Here is an 18,938-nt window from a genome sequence, read left to right as displayed (position 1 = left end):
AACACATAAATTTACCGAAATCAAAATACTATTTAAACCTTAGAATTTTCTTAATTGTTCATTCACATTCACGTTATATCCATTATGAATATTTTCACAAAATAATAAAATTATTAAGAATCTATTTTATTATAATAATTTATAAATATTATAATATTTATTGTTTATTAACATTCTTTTTACTATTAATTTATTAAATATTAATATTAGATTATTATTATTAACTAGTATAATTATTAACTAGTTTTGTTCTTTATAATTTTTTTTATTAATTTAAATATTAACTAGTATTTAATTTTAAATAGTTATTATTTTATTTTGTATTTACAAAACTATTAATTAATAAAATTATTTTTTATTGTTTTAATTAATATATCAATTAATATAGAAAGAGCAAACCCATCTACCAATTGGAACTATAATGAAATTGTACATATCTTAATGCAAATCATTTCATATTCCAACTAACATACACTATTTTTATCACTGTTTTGATAGAATAAGATGAACAGTATACCTGCTAAAGCATCAAGTAGTGTAGACTTGCCACAGCCAGAAGGACCCATAATGGCTAATAGTTCACCTGGTTAGAATTGATCTTCTTCCATTCTTTCCTTTTGCGATTGTATTCACCCATATATCCTTCCATGTTAGGCATATACCATGGTCACCTTCTGGTCTGGTTGTGGAGGCCTCAATGTCTAGAACGGATGATTCTGAAGAGGTTTTGATTTCAAAACCTTCAGATGGATGAAGGAAAGCCATGGGAATACGTGGTTGTAGTAAAGAGGAGAGAGATCTGTAAGTTTTTCAATTGAATTGCAAATTCACCATAATGATCGTTTTATTCATAGGTTCCAATGCCTTTTTTATAAGGAATACATAAAAACGGTAAACAACCGCAAATCCTAAAATAAAGGACATGACTCAACTAACCACTAATAAAGTAAAATAGAAATTGACCGTCTTTATTGGAAAAACTAAAAGAACATGAAGAATGTATATTTGTTTCAAGAAAATAATAAAACAGAAATTGACCGTCTTTATTGGAAAAACTAAAAGAACATGAAGAATGTATATTTGTTTCAAGAAAATAGTAAAACAGAAATTGACCGTCTTTATTGGAAAAACTAAAACAACATGAAGAATGTATATTTGTTTCAAACTCATCCCAATTATATACACTTTTTTTATGTTTTTCTACCACATGTGTTTCTCATTTGTGTATTTTTAAGTCACATGTTTCTTTTGAATAGAGAAATACATGTTTTAAGGATATGTTTTTAAAGATTTTATAAATAAACTACTAACAAATATGTGCCTACAAATCGGATATATTTTTTTTTAGATATTGTTTTAGACTTATATTTGTTTATAGATTATAATAAAAAATAATAATAATAGTAAATTAAAGTTGAAATAATATATATATATATATATATATATATATATATATATATATATATATATATATATATATATATATATATATATATATATATATATATATATATATAAAAGATGAAATGTAAACAACAATATTATGAGTAATATGATTAAAAATAAAAACGATTGAAATTGTATTAAAAAAATCAGCCGTTTTAGTTTTTATACAAATAAGTCAATTATTTTATAGGAGAGAATATAATTTTAAAATATCTACTCAATCTTATTTAATAAACTTTCTTAATCTTTTTCACATATTTGAAAAAAAATGGTCCATAAATTTTTATTAAATATTTGGATCAATAGTAAAGTTATTCTCGTTTATAACAATAATATTTTTTTCGTATATAAATATATTTTAATCAACAATGTATTTTTTTCGTATATAAATATTATTTTTATTTTGACATTATTTATAAAAATATTTGAATCAATAGGAAAGTTGTTTATGTATATAAAAATACTTGAATTAATAAAATATTTTCTCTCGTATATAAATATTATTTTTATTTTGACAATATTTATAAAAATATTTGAATCAATAGTAAAATTGTTCTTGTTTATTATTAAAATATTTGGATCAACAATAAATATATTTACCACTGTATTTATATAAATAATAAAAATGAAGCATTTAATTTAAAGTTCTGTTTTTTTGGAGATCTAATCAATTTTTAAAAAATCAGACACATTAAAATCAATTATTCACATTTAATATTTCTTTTGATTATTTGATATAGAAAGTAAAAATGCACTTATCAAACTTTTAGAGTATACATATTTTATAAAATATAAAAATATTTATAAATACACCATAATTAGATAGAATTAAAATTATTATATAAAATAATTAAATATAATTAAATATTAGTAATAAGTTAGTACTTAAATAAGTGAAAATAGATTGTAAAAAGTATATTATCTGTGTCAATGACAAATTTTTGTAACATGTATTTCTATTTTATTATTAGTGACAAATTTATTGTCTGTTTTATTATGTTATTATGAAAAATTCTTAAAATTTTAATTAGTAAAATAAATTTTATATTAACAATTACTTAATTAACATAATAATTCCATCAATATTGTAAATGCAAATAAAAAATGAGTAATTGAAAAGAATGGCATATAAATATTTGGCATATATTTTTTTTTAGCTCCTTTGTTGGTAGTGTCATACGGTGAACTGGACTTTTTGTGTTTTTAATCGCAATGTCGCGGTTAGCAAGAGTCGCCACCGACTTTTCTTTTATCCAATAAGGAAAGGTGGAAAAGAACAGGAAAGACCTTAATTTAGATTCTTAGGTTCGGGAGGTACTTTATACAAAGGGAAGGTATTAGCACCCTTTATATCCATGGTTATCCATGGGCTCTTAATTGCTCAATCATTTATGTTTTCTAGTTTGAAAAAGGTGGTTGAGAAATGTGTGAAGGATGTTTTGAAAATGAGAATTTAACTTTGTAATGATTCTTGCATGAATGTATACAAAGTGGTTATCTCGTTTAGTGTTTTGAAAGTAGTTTAGAAAAATATAACTCGGCAATGATCCTAGTACGGATGTATGCTAAGTGGTGATTTTCCAAAAGGATGTTTGAAAGGTGTGAGGTGTGAAAAGTATTTTTTTTAGGTTATGAATGAGCAATTAAGGTTATACCTGTCCGAGGTCTTTCCGGGCATTTCCTATCCTTATGAGGGTAAAACTGTCCTTACTATTGAGAAGTAAGTAGTTTATCCTTTGGATGTTAAAGGGTCATCGTAGGGTCATCGATAGGTCATTGAAGGCAACAGTTGTGAGGATACCTTAGCATTCGAAGGGACTATCATCATTTAACCGTAGGCTACACCGAAGGGTCATCGAGGGACAAAATCGTAATTTCGAAGGCAACGTCCGAGGGACTATGATGATTTTACCGAAGGGTCTTTGCTAAGGATATCCCCATATTCGCGGGACATGACCGTATTACGTAATCGTGGGGTAATAGAGAGAGGTCCGATATTATTTATTTAAAGTCCAGATTTTAACAATTAACTAAATAGCCGTAATCAGTTAGGTAATTAGGTCCACGGGAAATCAATGAAATCAATACATTAAAAATCAAGCTTGGTGATTCAAGATGAATCTCCACATTAAACTTAGGTCATCCAAAAGCCATCTCCTCAAGAATGTCCACACCTAAAGCGGCATGCCTAGCCGGCTATTTCTTTGGAAGTATGCTAGCTTTTACACCATGCAACACACGGATTAGAGCATTGAGGTAAAATACAATTAGAAATTGCACCATAAAATATAACAGTCAGGAATTTAAGCCAAATAATGCAGAATCATGATTAGATAAACATAAAATGGACAACAAAGAGACAAAGCAGCCACTGTCCCGTTCACCTCTGCTTCGCCTAGCGAAGGCTCGCTGCAGGCTCGCTTAGCGATGAGCTAGCGAGCGGCCACGGGTTTGGAATTTGGCAGCAGCACGACTCCCGGAAACCTTGAATTTTATGACATTGAATTACAGGCATAGCATGGATAGCTTTCATGATGTTCAAGCATACTTAAATTTGCATGGGAAATCAGATTACATATCAAAATTTAATCATGATGCATTATGTATGTAACGGTTATCAATTGGAAGCATATAACAGCGATAATACGCAAACCTGTTTGCAATTGCTATGTTGAACTGATCACTCTAGGTATCGGATTGAGCTGAGCGGTGGTAGCTTCGAGGCGGGTGAGCGGCCTTCAGGGTTTCCGTCTTCCGAATTCTCTGGATCAGCAGGGTTTCTGTGTTTCTCCCTCTGGGTCTGTGTGTTATTTTCGTGGCTGAGGAGCTGGTATTTATAGTAGTAGTGGTGGTGACCTAATGGGCTTAAAATGAGGTCCAAAACTTCAGATTTTCGCAAGCTTCGCTAGGCGAAGGAATTGCTCGCCTAGCGAGCAAGCTAGTTCTGGGCTTTTTCCTGGATCTGATGCTTCGCTGGGCGAGTGTCATGACGAAATGTTCGCTAGGCGAAGGGACTGCTCGCCTAGCGAGCAAGCTATTTTGGGCCGCCTTTGGATTGGGCCTGTTGTGAGCTGGGCTTTTGTCCATTTGATATCAGTGCCTTGCAGAGCAAGTCAGAGGGTCTTGAGGAATACTTTGAAATATCGATGGGCAAATTTTGGGGTATGACAGCTGCCCCTGTTCAATATTCTTGAACCGAGAGAGTAGAATGGTATGTGCCGTTCGTGGTCTGGAGGTGAAAGATTATTGAACACTAGAATGCCCCAAAAATTTGCGCCTGTCCATTAGTCTTGATGGGGATGGGCTTAGAGATGCCATCCAGGAAGTTTGATGACGAGCTTCCGATTGTGTCGTACATTAGACGATGTCTGAAGACATGGATGTCATACCGGGTCATACGCTAGACCGTATAATGAATCATCCATCATGCTGTTGCCTTCGCTGGGGAGTCAGCGTGTGCTATATACTGCTGGGGATGAGGGATCAAAAATGTACCTGTCCGAAGGTAGCATCTGAGTAACAGAATGCGCCGTTCGTTAGGCTGAATCTGCTTTAAAAGGGAGTAGTCGTATACTAGACTACCATTCAGAAATGTACCTGTCCGAAGGTAGCATCTGAAGAGATGAAAGTTTAACTTGGTCGTACATTAAACCATATCTGAGCAGAATGAGCCGTCCGTTAGGCTGAATCTGCTGAAAAGGGAGTAGTCGTATACTAAACTACCATTCAGAAATGTACCTATCCGAAGGTAGCATCTGAGTAAGGGAGTAGCCGTATACTAGACCACCATTCAGAAATGTACCTGTCCGAAGGTAGCATCTGAGTAAGGGAGTAGCCGTATACTAGACTACCATTTAGAAATGTACCTGTCCGAAGGTAGCATCTGAGTAAGGGAGTAGCCGTATACTAGACTACCATTCAGAAATGTACCTGTCCGAAGGTAGCATCTGAGTAAGGGAGTAGCCGTATACTAGACTACCATTCAGAAATGTACCTGTCCGAAGGTAGCATCTGAGTAAGGGAGTAGCCGTATACTAGACTACCATTCAGAAATGTACCTGTCCGAAGGTAGCATCTGAGTAAGGGAGTAGCCGTATACTAGACTACCATTCAGAAATGTACCTGTCCGAAGGTAGCATCTGAGGAGATAAAGGTCTAACTTGGTCGTACCTTAAACCTTACTTGAGTTGTTGAAGATCAGAGTGGATCGTACGTTAGATCGTATCTGAGCTGGAGGTCCAAATGGGTCATACGTTAGACCGTATTGGAGTTGCAGAATGAGCCGTACGTTAGGCTGTATCTGAAGAAGAAAGTAGTCGTACGCTAGACTACACCCCGGAATATACCGTACGCTAGGCAGCATCCGAGGATTTGAAGGTCCAAATGGGTCGTACGTTAGACCGTATTGGAGTTGCTAAAAGCCAGAATGGATCGTACGTTAGATCGTATCTGAGCTGAAGGAGTCATATGTTGGGCTGAATCAGAATGAACCGTATGTTAAGCTGTATCTGATAATATTTGGTGTATTTGCAGTGAATATCTGGGGTGGGCTTAGAGATGCCACCATTGGGAAGATGTCAGAACGTTCGTCAGATGGATTATATCTGAGAGCTGTATTCGAATCTTGAATGCGATCAGAAGGATAATCAGCCTGAAAAAGAAAGTTAGTTTCATGCAATGTCATGATGCATGCGTGTGCCGTGATATGATGTGATGGATGAATTATGCGTCCGGAATAAATGCGGGCATTGTATGCATGTATATGTTATGAAATGATGTAATGTATATGATGCGGAACGAAAATTGTATGTAGGTATGTGATGTGAAATGATGTAATGAATGCATTAGACGTCTGAACATTCTTCCAGGGAACACTACTGGGGAGATAAATCTCAGTCTGCCGGTCGGAGACATTGGTATTGATGACCCTGTCTCGGCTGGGGGATGCTTGATTTCTGTCTGACGGTGAAAACACTCCACAGAGCCTGGCTGGGGATGGAAAAGATGACCCATTTGTCTAGTAATGCCACTCTCTTCTGGGGAATAATTGGCGTTGCCGGGGAATCGAATTAGCAACGGATTCATTGGAAAGCATGGTTAGACCTTCTCCTTGGTCCTGAAGTCTCGTAGTAATTGCAATTTCTATTTTAGGCATGTATTTTTGATAAACATTGATCATATTCAAATGCATATATCAATTCAAATTAAATCAATGGACGTTTATGCAAACAAAACAGAAAAGTAAAATAACAACATTTTTTCCGAAATGAAATGGTATTGATTTTGAAAGAGGGCCTATAAACAGGCAATTTGTGTACAAGGAGACAGAAATCCTAGTAAGAGGAAATTGTCAAGAAAACAAAGAGAAAGCTATGCAGAAAAAGTCCTATTGATTCTAATTCCACTACTGTCATCATGTCTTCAGGCATCTCATCTCCTGCTGTCGGATAGAGGTGATTGGCTTGTTCAGTCCCTTGAACTTGGTTGAAGCTGACAGAAAACGGGACATAGTCATACGCTTTAATCCCTAATTTTTGCCTGGACCGCCTTTTCAGGTTTTCAGTCCACCGGGATACCCCTTTTTGCCCAAGCCGCCTTTTCAGGTTTTCGACTTGCCGGGTGTACGTCTTTATATGTTTATCCCTAATTTTTGCCCGAACCCTTTTGGTTCGCCGGGATGCCCTTACTTTTGCCTAGGTACGTCGACCTAGCGGGTCTCTATTATGCGTAGTATTTTTTAACTATGTCCGCGTTCACAGGATGCGGGAAGTCTTCGCCGTCCATTGTAGCAAGTATCATGGCTCCACCAGAGAATACCTTCTTAACTACAAATGGCCCTTCGTATGTGGGAGTCCACTTGCCTCTGGGATCACCCTGTGGTAGCATGATACGCTTTATCACCAAGTCGCCAATTTGATACCTCTGTCTCTTGACTCTTTTGTTAAATGCCTGAGCCATGCGCTTCTGATACATCTGCCCGTGACAAACAGCCGCAAGTCTCTTCTCATCAATCAAATTTATCTGATCGAGTCGAGTTTGAATCCATTCGTCCTCGCCTAAACCCGCCTCTTTCATGATCCTTAGAGAGGGAATCTGAACTTCCACTGGTAAAACGGCTTCCGTTCTGTAGACTAAAGAGAAAGGAGTTGCCCCTGTCGAAGTGCGTACTGAAGTGCGATAACCGTGGAGGGCAAACGGTAACATCTCATGCCAGTCTTTGTACGTTACTGTCATCTTTTGTATGATCTTCTTGATGTTCTTATTAGCAGCCTCTACGACGCCATTCATCTTTGGCCGGTACGGGGAAGAGTTATGGTGTTTAATTTTGAACTGCGTGCAGAGTTCAACGATCATCTTGTTGTTCAAATTAGTACCATTGTCAGTGATAATCCTTTCAGGGATGCCGTATCGACAAATAAGGCTATTCTTGACGAAACGTGCCACCACATTCTTGGTGACAGAAGCGAATGAGGCTGCCTCTACCCACTTGGTGAAGTAATCAATAGCGACGAGAATGAAGCGATGTCCATTAGAAGCCGTGGGTTTAATCTCTCCAATCATATCGATGCCCCACATTGCAAAGGGTCAAGGCGCTGTTAACACGTTCAATGGAGCAGGAGGCATATGTACTTTGTCCGCATAGATCTGACACTTATGACAGGTTCTGGAATGATGGTGGCAATCAGCTTCCATGGTAGACCAATAATACCCTGATCTCAGAATCTTCTTGGCCATTGTATGTCCATTAGAATGAGTCCCAAAAATACCGTCATGCATGTCTTCCATAATCTTTTCTGCTTCCTTTTTATCCACACAGCGAAGCAGAGTCGAGTCATGATTACGTTTGTATAACACTCCATTACTCAGAAAGAATTTAGCGGAGAACTTCCTCAGGAATTTCCTGTCATTGATGGATGCCCCTTCAGGGTATTCCTGAGCTTCTAAATATCTTTTTACGTCGTGGAACCAAGGTTTTTCCCATACTCCCTCAATGTTAAGTTCATAACAGTATGCCGGTTCATCTAGTCGCTCAATGGTAATCCTGGGAGCTTCACCGTCCCATCTGACTCTGAACATAGATGACATGGTAGCTAAAGCGTCTGCCAACTGATTCTCTTCTCGTGGAATATGTTCAAATGTAATCTCTTCAAAGTATGGGATTAATGTCATTACCTGCTCTCGATAAGGGATGAGATTTGGATGTTTAGTATCCCATTCTCCTTTGATCTGACTGATTACCAAGGCCGAATCTCCGCATACGCTCAAAAACTTGATTCGCCAATCTATAGCAGCTTTGAGTCCAAAAATACATGCTTCATACTCAGCCATATTATTGGTACAATGAAAACATAGTCTAGCCGTGAAAGGCGTATGGTAACCCTCGGGAGAAATGAGTACAACCCCAACACCATGGCCCAATGCATTAGAAGATCCATCAAAGACCATAGTCCATCGGGATCCCCATTCGGGTCCTTCATCTGGTTTAGGTTTTCCATTATCAGTAACAAGCATGACATCCTCATCTGGGAACTCAAAATTCATAGATTGGTAATCGTCCACCGCTTGATGAGCCAAATGATCAGCTAGCACGCTTCCTTTGATTGCTTTCTGGGTAGTATACTGGATATCGTACTCTGTTAAGATCATCTGCCATCTCGCTATTCTTCCGGAGAGGGCAGGCTTCTCGAACATATATTTGATGGGATCCATCCTAAAAATCAACAAAATGGTCTGATTCAACATATACTGTCTTAGTCGGCGAGCAGCCCAGGCCAAAGCACAGCAAGTTCTCTCGAGCAGTGAGTATCTTGTTTCACAGTCGGTAAACTTTTTGCTCAGGTAGTATATGGCGTGCTCTTTTCGACCAAACTCGTCATGTTGCCCCAATACACACCCCATTGAACTTTCTAACACGGTCAAATACATGATTAGAGGTCTTCCTTCGACTGGTGGTATCAGAATTGGAGGTTCCTGGAGATATTTCTTGATTTTGTCAAAGGCTTCTTGGCATTCGTCATTCCATATCATCTCTTGATTCTTCCTCAGTAATTTGAAAATGGGTTTACAGGTAGCGGTCAAGTGGGAGATAAATCGGGCAATGTAGTTCAAGCGTCCCAAGAAACCTCTGACCTCTTTCTCCGTACGGGGAACTGGCATTTCTTGAATAGCTCTCACTTTAGCCGGGTCAACCTCAATTCCTTTACCACTGACAATAAAGCCCAAGAGTTTACCGGATCTTACTCCAAAAGTGCATTTGTTCGGGTTCAATCTCAACTTGTATTTCTTCAACCTCTCAAACAGTTTGTATAAATGATCGAGATGTTCCTCTTCAGTATGAGATCTAGCTATCATGTCATCCACATATACTTCTATCTCACGATGAATCATATCATGGAACAAAACCACCATAGCACGCTGGTACGTTGCCCCGGCGTTCTTTAGACCGAATGGCATTACTTTGTAACAGAAAGTGCCCCATTGCGTCACAAACGTAGTTTTCTCCATGTCCTCAGGTGCCATCTTAATCTGATTATAACCCGAGAATCCATCCATGAAGGAGAACACTTTGTGTTGAGCGGTGTTGTCTACCAGAACATCAATGTGTGGGAGTGGAAAGTCATCCTTGGGACTCGCTTTATTCAGGTCTCGGTAATCTACACACATTCGCACCTTACCATCCTTCTTTGGCACTGGTACCACATTAGCAACCCATTGAGGATAAGAAGTAACAGCCAGAAAACCTGCATCAAATTGTTTCATCACCTCGGCTTTGATTTTCTCAGACATTTCAGGACGCATGCGACGAACCTTTTGCTTAACAGGACGACAATCTTCCCTCGTTGGCAGCCGATGTACTACTATATCAGTATCCAGTCCTGGCATGTCTTCATAAGACCAGGCGAAAACCTCTACATAGTCATGTAACATCCGAATCAGTCTTTCTTTGACACTGTTTTCCAATCCTGCTCCTATTCTGACTTCTTTTCTATCTACTTCAGTACCTAGATTTACGACTTCGAGTGACTCTTCATGCGGCTGTATAGTCCTTTCCTCTTGCAGTAATAGTCTGGCAAGCTCCTCAGGGACTTCGCAATCTTCCTCACTTCCATCTTCGGCTTGGTAGATTGGATTTTCAAAGTCATAATGAGCAGTAGCGGAATTATTATCAATAGGATCCAGAGTGGATACGGATCTGCAATTTGTTACGTGAGTGTGTGTAAGAAAGCATAGCTTGTTCGAAAGACGATAGGAAAGATAAAGAGCGCAATGTTTGAATGCGAAAAAGTCCATTGATTTATTGAATATGAATATGCTTATGAAATGACAAAACCCTTAACAAATTAGCTATTGTGCCCCGGGCATAGACACAATGCTTGGAGAAGTTCAATTGAAAAATTAAAAATTTGCAATACTAAATGGACAATAACAATTACTCCTGACTAAAGGAGATCGGGATAGTGTCTTCAGCCTTCCAATTATTGAGTCCGTCACCAATTGTTGGGAAAATCCAGCTATCCAGGTCGCAATCGCTGTCAGCATCTTCTATAGCGTTAATCTGATCCTTGACTACCTTCTTTGAGCTAAACCCTAGGCCAAATCTATCAGACTTGTAGGGTATGCTGATCAGTTGACCCCAGCCAGTACGACCACCATCTTCAACCACAGCTTGAGCATCTTTCAGAGAAATCATAGTAGGAGGAGCACGAATAACCTTGGGCGCACAAGAAGTTGGCTTAAGGACAGGATTAGTCGGAGGAACTACTTCAAATGACTGAGACGGAGTCTCGAAGAATTCACCATCCATCTCAACGTATCTGAAGGTATGCACACTACTGACAATGTATTCTTCTTCCCCACACACAGTGACGATCTTACCCTCTATTGGATACCTCAGCTTTTGATGGAGAGACGAAGCTACAGCACCTGCCTCATGAATCCAAGGGCGTCCCAGTAAGCAGGAGTAGGCAGGACGAATGTTCATTACATAAAAGGTAGTGTTGAAGACTTGAGGTCCTATCTTGATAGGGAGAACAACTTCGCCGTGGACAACACTCTTTGCACCATCGTAAGCCCGCACCACAATGTCACTAGGCTTCAGTTCAACGCTCTTGCAGTCAAGTTTATCGAGCACGGCTTTCGGTAGCACATTCAAAGAAGAGCCATTATCGATCAACACATGAGACAAGGTGATTCCTTTACACTCAATAGAAATATGCAGGGCTTTATTGTGATTCTTCCCTGCCGGTGTCAGGTCAGCATTGGAAAAACCTAGGCCATCATCAACAGTCAGGTTAGCAACATAGTTTTCAAACTGATCGACGGAGGTCTCCTGAGGTACATGGGCAGTCTTCAGGAATTTTATCAAGGCATTGGCATGAGATTCAGAAGATAACAGCAAGGACAACATCGAGATCTTAGACGGGGTATGCCCCAACTGTTCTACCACATCAAAATCACTCTTGCGGATGATTTTCAGCACTTCTTCCATTTCTCGTTTGGCAACGTCTTCAGTAGTAGCTTCGATCGGTGCCTCTGACGGGGAAGGGTTGACCGGTTCCTTTCCTCGGTTTTCGGGAACTGGAGGTGAGATCTCTGGAGAGAAGATCCTTCCGCTTCGAGTAACTTTACTAGTCCCAACAATGTCATTAGGATTAGCAGAATCACCAACTTGCTTTACGCCATGGATGTAAACATCACCTCCATAGTTCCACGGAATGGCTTTGCTTGAAGAATACGGTACTGGGCCAGGGGCAGTGATGATTAGAGGAGCTACCCTGGGCTCAGCAATAATCTTCACAGGTATTCTGGGAGCAGTAATCTTCACTGGAACCTTGGACCTCGCAATCACAGATACTTCTTCAATAGGGTTTTCCGTCTTAGAAACCCTTTCAAAGAGAATTGTACGATCGTCCATCAGCCGTTGAATACCATTCTTCAATTTCAAACAGTCCTTGGGCCAGAGTATGCAAAGATTGCAATCTTCAGTACAACCTGGAAATAAACCAGCTTGCAATAAATTCCTCTTTATGATCGGGAGAGGAGATGTTAAGTCCGCCACAGCAGTGATGAGAGAATCGTCATCGAGAGCATTAACAGCCTTGTCATGATTAGGCATAGGAGCAGTGATGACATTAGGAGTCTCCGGAGGCTCGAACTCAATTTCCCCAGCGTCGATCATGTCCTGAATCTTATTCTTCAACAGCCAACAATCGTTTGTATCATGCCCGGGGCTATCGGAGTGATATGCACACCTAGCATTGGGATTATAACGAGGCGAAGCAGTGTTGACATTTGCAGGAGGACCTCTGAGAGTGATTAAATTTACCTTCAGCATGCTTTGCAGTGCTTGTGCTAAAGTCATATTGAGCTTGGTAAACTGCCTTCTTGGTCTGTCTTGTCTTTGCTGGAAGTTTTGAGCTGACGGGGCTGCGATTGTCACTGCTCCCACGGCATGGTCACCATTTTTCTTATTATGATTCTTTTGACCGTACACAGCATTTGACTCATTCTTCCCATGATAGGACTTTTTACTGCTTGTAGAAGTAGCTGCCTGTAACTTTCCACTTCGAATTCCGCTCTCCACCCGTTCACCTGTCAGTATAAGTTCAGTGAAACCTGATGAAGAACTCCCCAGTAAGTGGCTGTAGAATGGGCCAGTCAGGGTACCCATGAACAGGTCTATTAATTCTCGGTCCGTCATAGGGGGTTTGACCCTGCCGGTCAAATCTCTCCATTTCTGAGCATACTCTTTGAAGCTTTCTTTAGATCCCATGGCCATATTCTGCAACTGTAGCCGAGTAGGTGCTAATTCAGAATTGTACTGATACTGCTTATAGAAAGCTGTTGCTAAATCAGTCCAGGTGCGGATGTCAGAGCTCTCGAGCTGATAATACCATTCCAACTGTGTGCCAGACAGGCTCTCTTGGAAGAAATGGATCCATAGCTTCCTGTCAGTGGTATGCGGCTGAATCTTTCTCACATAAGCTCTCAGATGCATCTGAGGACAAGACGCACCATCGTACTTAGTGAAAGTGGGGATTTTGAATTTGCGGGGAATGGTCACATCGGAGACCAGACCCAAACTTTCGAAATCCAGACCAGGTGTCTTCTGACCCTCCATGGCTAGCATGCGTTCCTCCAGCAATTTATACTTATCATCCCTTGGAGAGTACTGTTCATTTTCATACTCTTCATCGTCATCCTCAGGGTTAGAGAAATCAACATTCTCCTCCTCTGAATCATTTTCCGCCCCCTCTTCTGGACCATTCGAGATTCCAAATTTGATTCCCGTAGCCTGTCCTTTACGCCTTCTGCCCGGGTTAATGAAGCTCACAGCTTTCTTGTCTTTCTTCTTTTCGACCAAAAGAGCCTTCAGTTCCTCCTGCCCCTTGGATTAGCTTAGCATCATCTCCTTGAATTGAGCATTCTGAGTCTGGAGATCTTTGACAGTTTGTTCGAGATCCATTTTTCTGTTTAAGAGGCAGACCGTGAGAATATGGTCCTTTAGAATGCCTGTTATGCAATGTTATGTTATGCTATGCAATGTATGAAATGTTTTCAAGGACTTTTGAAATTTAACTTTGCGTAAATCACCAATAAGAGAGAAATGTTTATTGCTAACTTTTTTTTTTATCAATGTTCATTACAAAAGGAACAATAATAAAATACAATGAAAGCTCAAGTCGCCCAGGGGCGACTTCTTTTTGGGCGAAGATATGCATTGAGTCTTCGTTCCTCATTAAGCTGACTGGTGAGCTCTAGTACTTTCTTCCTTTCTGCATTGAACTGAGCTTCGAAAGTATCTCTCTCCTCTCTCAACTGGGTCCAGGATCTTTTCAATTCCTCAACATCAGTAGGCATATCTGGATAAGGAATGATCTGGGAAGTACCTCCTTCGACCTCTGATTCAACAATCAATGGTCCGACTGTAAGATATGGCATGACAAGTTCACGAGCTCGGGCGCGTACCCATCTGAGATAAGGCTCCATAGGAATAGAATTTTTCTTTCCTAAATTGCTTCTTTTCACCATGCCCCAAGCTCGTACAAACTTTTGACGGAGCTTTTGAGGGTCATTGTCATAGTCGAACACTGTGCCTTGAACAATCATTTCATGTGGACCATCCCTTCGAGCATACCCAAACTGACGTAGGGCTAAGGCAGGATTATAAGTAATACCTCCTCTTATCCCCATGAGTGGTACATTAGGGAATTCTCCACAACGGTCGATGATGATAACATTTTCTCTGAGGTTAGAACACCACCGGATGTCTGAATGAGAGAGTGCCATTATCCTTTGAGACCATTTCAAATTCTGCTCGTTCTTCAAGACTGATTGAGGAAGGTGCGAAATAAACCACCTAGACAACAAAGGTATGCAGCACATGAGAGTCCCTTGCCTTTTCATAGTACGAGCGTGAAAGGAATGCAAGATGTCTCCAAGCAAGGTAGGCACAGGGTTATGAGTGAGGAATATCTTAATAGCATTCACGTCTATGAATTGGTCCGGATTGGGGAATAGCACCAAACCATAGATTAGCAATGCTAGAACGTCTTCAAAAGCATGGACATTCATAACTTTTAGGAATTCTCGGGCCTTACCTACCAGAAATTTGGCGAGTAAGCCCTTAACTCCACTCCTTGTTACCCAGTTGGTCTCAATGTCAGACTTCGTCATGTGTAGAGCTGCGGCAACTTCTTCAAACTTTGGCATCTTTTCCAGACCACTGAAAGGTATTTGATCAAGGATAGGTATCCCAAGCAGCTTGGAAAACTCTTCTAATGTGGGTACCAACTGATAATCTGGGAAAGTGAAGCAATGATGCTTAGGATCGAAGAACTGGAATAGGACTCTCATCATATCTTCTTTGAAACCAGTGGTAACCAAATTGAGGAGATGACCATGTTTCTTGTTGAACTGAGCATGATCGGGGAGTTCTGACACCAAATCCTTGAGTTGAGGAGAGATCGTTACAAGATTGATCCGGATAGTCTTCCTGGAAGCCATAACCTGTGCAACAGAGCAAAGCTAAATTCCTAAGTCCTTGAAATGGTTAGTATGATGCCATGATTTTATGATGTTATGCAAACACAAGCATGTCACACAACAATTATTCCTAGGTTTTAAGGCTTGCATGAGTTCCATAGGTAAATACCCTCCCCACTGAAGTTTGGTTGGTTCAACCTGTCCTAGAATAGTAACCGGGTTCTAGAAGGATCTCAGATCATCGACCTTTCTTTAGGTCCACTTCAGTGCAACACCAAGTGGTTGACCGAAGCTTCCCTAAAGTCCAATCTCAAAGAGTTTAGTATCGAGTATCAACCAACCTCAGTCGGAACCGAAATCAGTTATCTCACTACTTTCTAATGGCTAGGATAAGTCAATTAGGGTTCTAAAGGTCTGGTTAATGCTTTGATGACACCACGCGAATGCCAAATTTCTCCTCAAGTGAACATGAGGAACATCAGGACATCCAAAGTGTCACATTAACCGTAGCTATCATTTAACCATTCCAGTATACGCCGGATAGTCGCGATGATCTATTGCTACTTACCTAAGGTACACTAGATCCGGGTGTAGGATCTTTCACTCAACAATTCCCTTAAACGAAAGAACAATTAGGAAAACATAAATGATTTTTTTTTAAGGTGGACCTCTCTCTGTAATTCCCCAGCAGAGTCGCCAGTTCTGTCATACGGTGAACTGGACTTTTTGTGTTTTTAATCGCAATGTCGCGGTTAGCAAGAGTCGCCACCGACTTTTCTTTTATCCAATAAGGAAAGGTGGAAAAGAACAGGAAAGACCTTAATTTAGATTCTTAGGTTCGGGAGGTACTTTATACAAAGGGAAGGTATTAGCACCCTTTATATCCATGGTTATCCATGGGCTCTTAATTGCTCAATCATTTATGTTTTCTAGTTTGAAAAAGGTGGTTGAGAAATGTGTGAAGGATGTTTTGAAAATGAGAATTTAACTTTGTAATGATTCTTGCATGAATGTATACAAAGTGGTTATCTCGTTTAGTGTTTTGAAAGTAGTTTAGAAAAATATAACTCGGCAATGATCCTAGTACGGATGTATGCTAAGTGGTGATTTTCCAAAAGGATGTTTGAAAGGTGTGAGGTGTGAAAAGTATTTTTTTTAGGTTATGAATGAGCAATTAAGGTTATACCTGTCCGAGGTCTTTCCGGGCATTTCCTATCCTTATGAGGGTAAAACTGTCCTTACTATTGAGAAGTAAGTAGTTTATCCTTTGGATGTTAAAGGGTCGTCGTAGGGTCATCGATAGGTCATTGAAGGCAACAGTTGTGAGGATACCTTAGCATTCGAAGGGACTATCATCATTTAACCGTAGGCTACACCGAAGGGTCATCGAGGGACAAAATCGTAATTTCGAAGGCAACGTCCGAGGGACTATGATGATTTTACCGAAGGGTCTTTGCTAAGGATATCCCCATATTCGCGGGACATGACCGTATTACGTAATCGTGGGGTAATAGAGAGAGGTCCGATATTATTTATTTAAAGTCCAATTTTAACAATTAACTAAATAGCCGTAATCAGTTAGGTAATTAGGTCCACAGGAAATCAATGAAATCAATACATTAAAAATCAAGCTTGGTGATTCAAGATGAATCTCCACATTAAACTTAGGTCATCCAAAAGCCATCTCCTCAAGAATGTCCACACCTAAAGCGGCATGCCTAGCCGGCTATTTCTTTGGAAGTATGCTAGCTTTTACACCATGCAACACACGGATTAGAGCATTGAGGTAAAATACAATTAGAAATTGCACCATAAAATATAACAGTCAGGAATTTAAGCCAAATAATGCAGAATCATGATTAGATAAACATAAAATGGACAACAAAGAGACAAAGCAGCCACTGTCCCGTTCGCCTCTGCTTCGCCTAGCGAAGGCTCGCTGCAGGCTCGCTTAGCGATGAGCTAGCGAGCGGCCACGAGTTTGGAATTTGGCAGCAGCACGACTCCCGGAAACCTTGAATTTTATGACATTGAATTACAGGCACAGCATGGATAGCTTTCATGATGTTCAAGCATACTTAAATTTGCATGGGAAATCAGATTACATATCAAAATTTAATCATGATGCATTATGTATGTAACGGTTATCAATTGGAAGCATATAACAGCGATAATACGCAAACCTGTTTGCAATTGCTATGTTGAACTGATCACTCTAGGTATCGGATTGAGCTGAGCGGTGGTAGCTTCGAGGCGGGTGAGCGGCCTTCAGGGTTTCCGTCTTCCGAATTCTCTGGATCAGCAGGGTTTCTGTGTTTCTCCCTCTGGGTCTGTGTGTTATTTTCGTGGCTGAGGAGCTGGTATTTATAGTAGTAGTGGTGGTGACCTAATGGGCTTAAAATGAGGTCCAAAACTTCAGATTTTCGCAAGCTTCGCTAGGCGAAGGAATTGCTCGCCTAGCGAGCAAGCTAGTTCTGGGCTTTTTCCTGGATCTGATGCTTCGCTGGGCGAGTGTCATGACGAAATGTTCGCTAGGCGAAGGGACTGCTCGCCTAGCGAGCAAGCTATTTTGGGCCGCCTTTGGATTGGGCCTGTTGTGAGCTGGGCTTTTGTCCATTTGATATCAGTGCCTTGCAGAGCAAGTCAGAGGGTCTTGAGGAATACTTTGAAATATCGATGGGCAAATTTTGGGGTATGACAGGTAGACTATCATAAAAATAGAAAATTGAAAAAAAGAACAAACTTACGAATAATAGTAAATATAAATTTAAATAGTAATATAGGTAGAAGATAAAATATAAACAACAATATTATGAATACTCTAATTAAAAATAAATACTATTGAAACTTATATTAGACAAATCAGACATTTTAGTTTTTTTTACAAATAAGACAATTATTTTATAAGAGATAATTTTTTTAAAATATATACTCAATCTTTCTAAAGCTCCTTACATTTTTTTAATATATTTTAAAATAATGGTCGATAAATTTTATTATTCAATATTTAAATAAATAGTAAAGTTGTTCTCGTTTATAACAATAGTAACTTTTTTTATAATTAAAAATATTTAAATCAACAATGTATTTTTTTCATATATAAAAATTATTTTTGTTTTGATATTATTTAAAAAATATTTAAAAACCAATAGTAAATTTGCTACCGTATATAAAAATATTTGAATGTATTTTAAAAGTAATATGTATAAATGTTTTCTTATCTAAATCTATCTGTTTGTGATAAATACAGAATATTAAAATAAAAACACAAATGAACGGTGAAGCGTTGTGTGATTGATTTCGTTTCTTGAATTCATGTTGAGTTTTTGAATCACAAACGTAACACAATCATATTTCTTGATTATGTGGGATTGGGAAACATTAGTGTTTGGTGAGATCTGAGTGTGTTGCACAAAATTGAAGATGAACATACACTACGCCAAAAGAGGGAAAAGAGGGCGCTTTTTTTGGCCTATAACAGCGCTTTTAAGCGCCCTCTAAAGTGG

At 39.1% G+C, this 18,938-nt stretch overlaps 2 protein-coding genes across 3 annotated transcripts in view; both read right to left on the bottom strand.

Annotated features, from left to right (window-relative positions):
- The window catches only part of LOC127101292 (ABC transporter G family member 1), a 68,473-nt gene that overhangs the window by 2,970 nt on the left and 46,565 nt on the right, over positions 1 to 18,938 (bottom strand). Inside the window, exon 2 of the mRNA XM_051038665.1 lies at positions 518 to 583. Coding sequence (XP_050894622.1) covers positions 518 to 583 — 66 coding nt within the window. The remainder of the gene's footprint in view (positions 1 to 517; positions 584 to 18,938) is intronic.
- Positions 1 to 18,938, bottom strand: part of LOC127101294 (ABC transporter G family member 1) — a 95,352-nt gene that overhangs the window by 30,039 nt on the left and 46,375 nt on the right. The gene's annotated exons all lie outside the window — the stretch shown is intronic.

Source organism: Lathyrus oleraceus, chromosome 7 (assembly GCF_024323335.1).
Source record: "Lathyrus oleraceus cultivar Zhongwan6 chromosome 7, CAAS_Psat_ZW6_1.0, whole genome shotgun sequence".
Classification (NCBI taxonomy): domain Eukaryota; kingdom Viridiplantae; phylum Streptophyta; class Magnoliopsida; order Fabales; family Fabaceae; genus Lathyrus; species Lathyrus oleraceus.
Note: the sequence above shows the minus strand (reverse complement) of the source record. Positions and strands in the feature narration are given on the sequence as shown.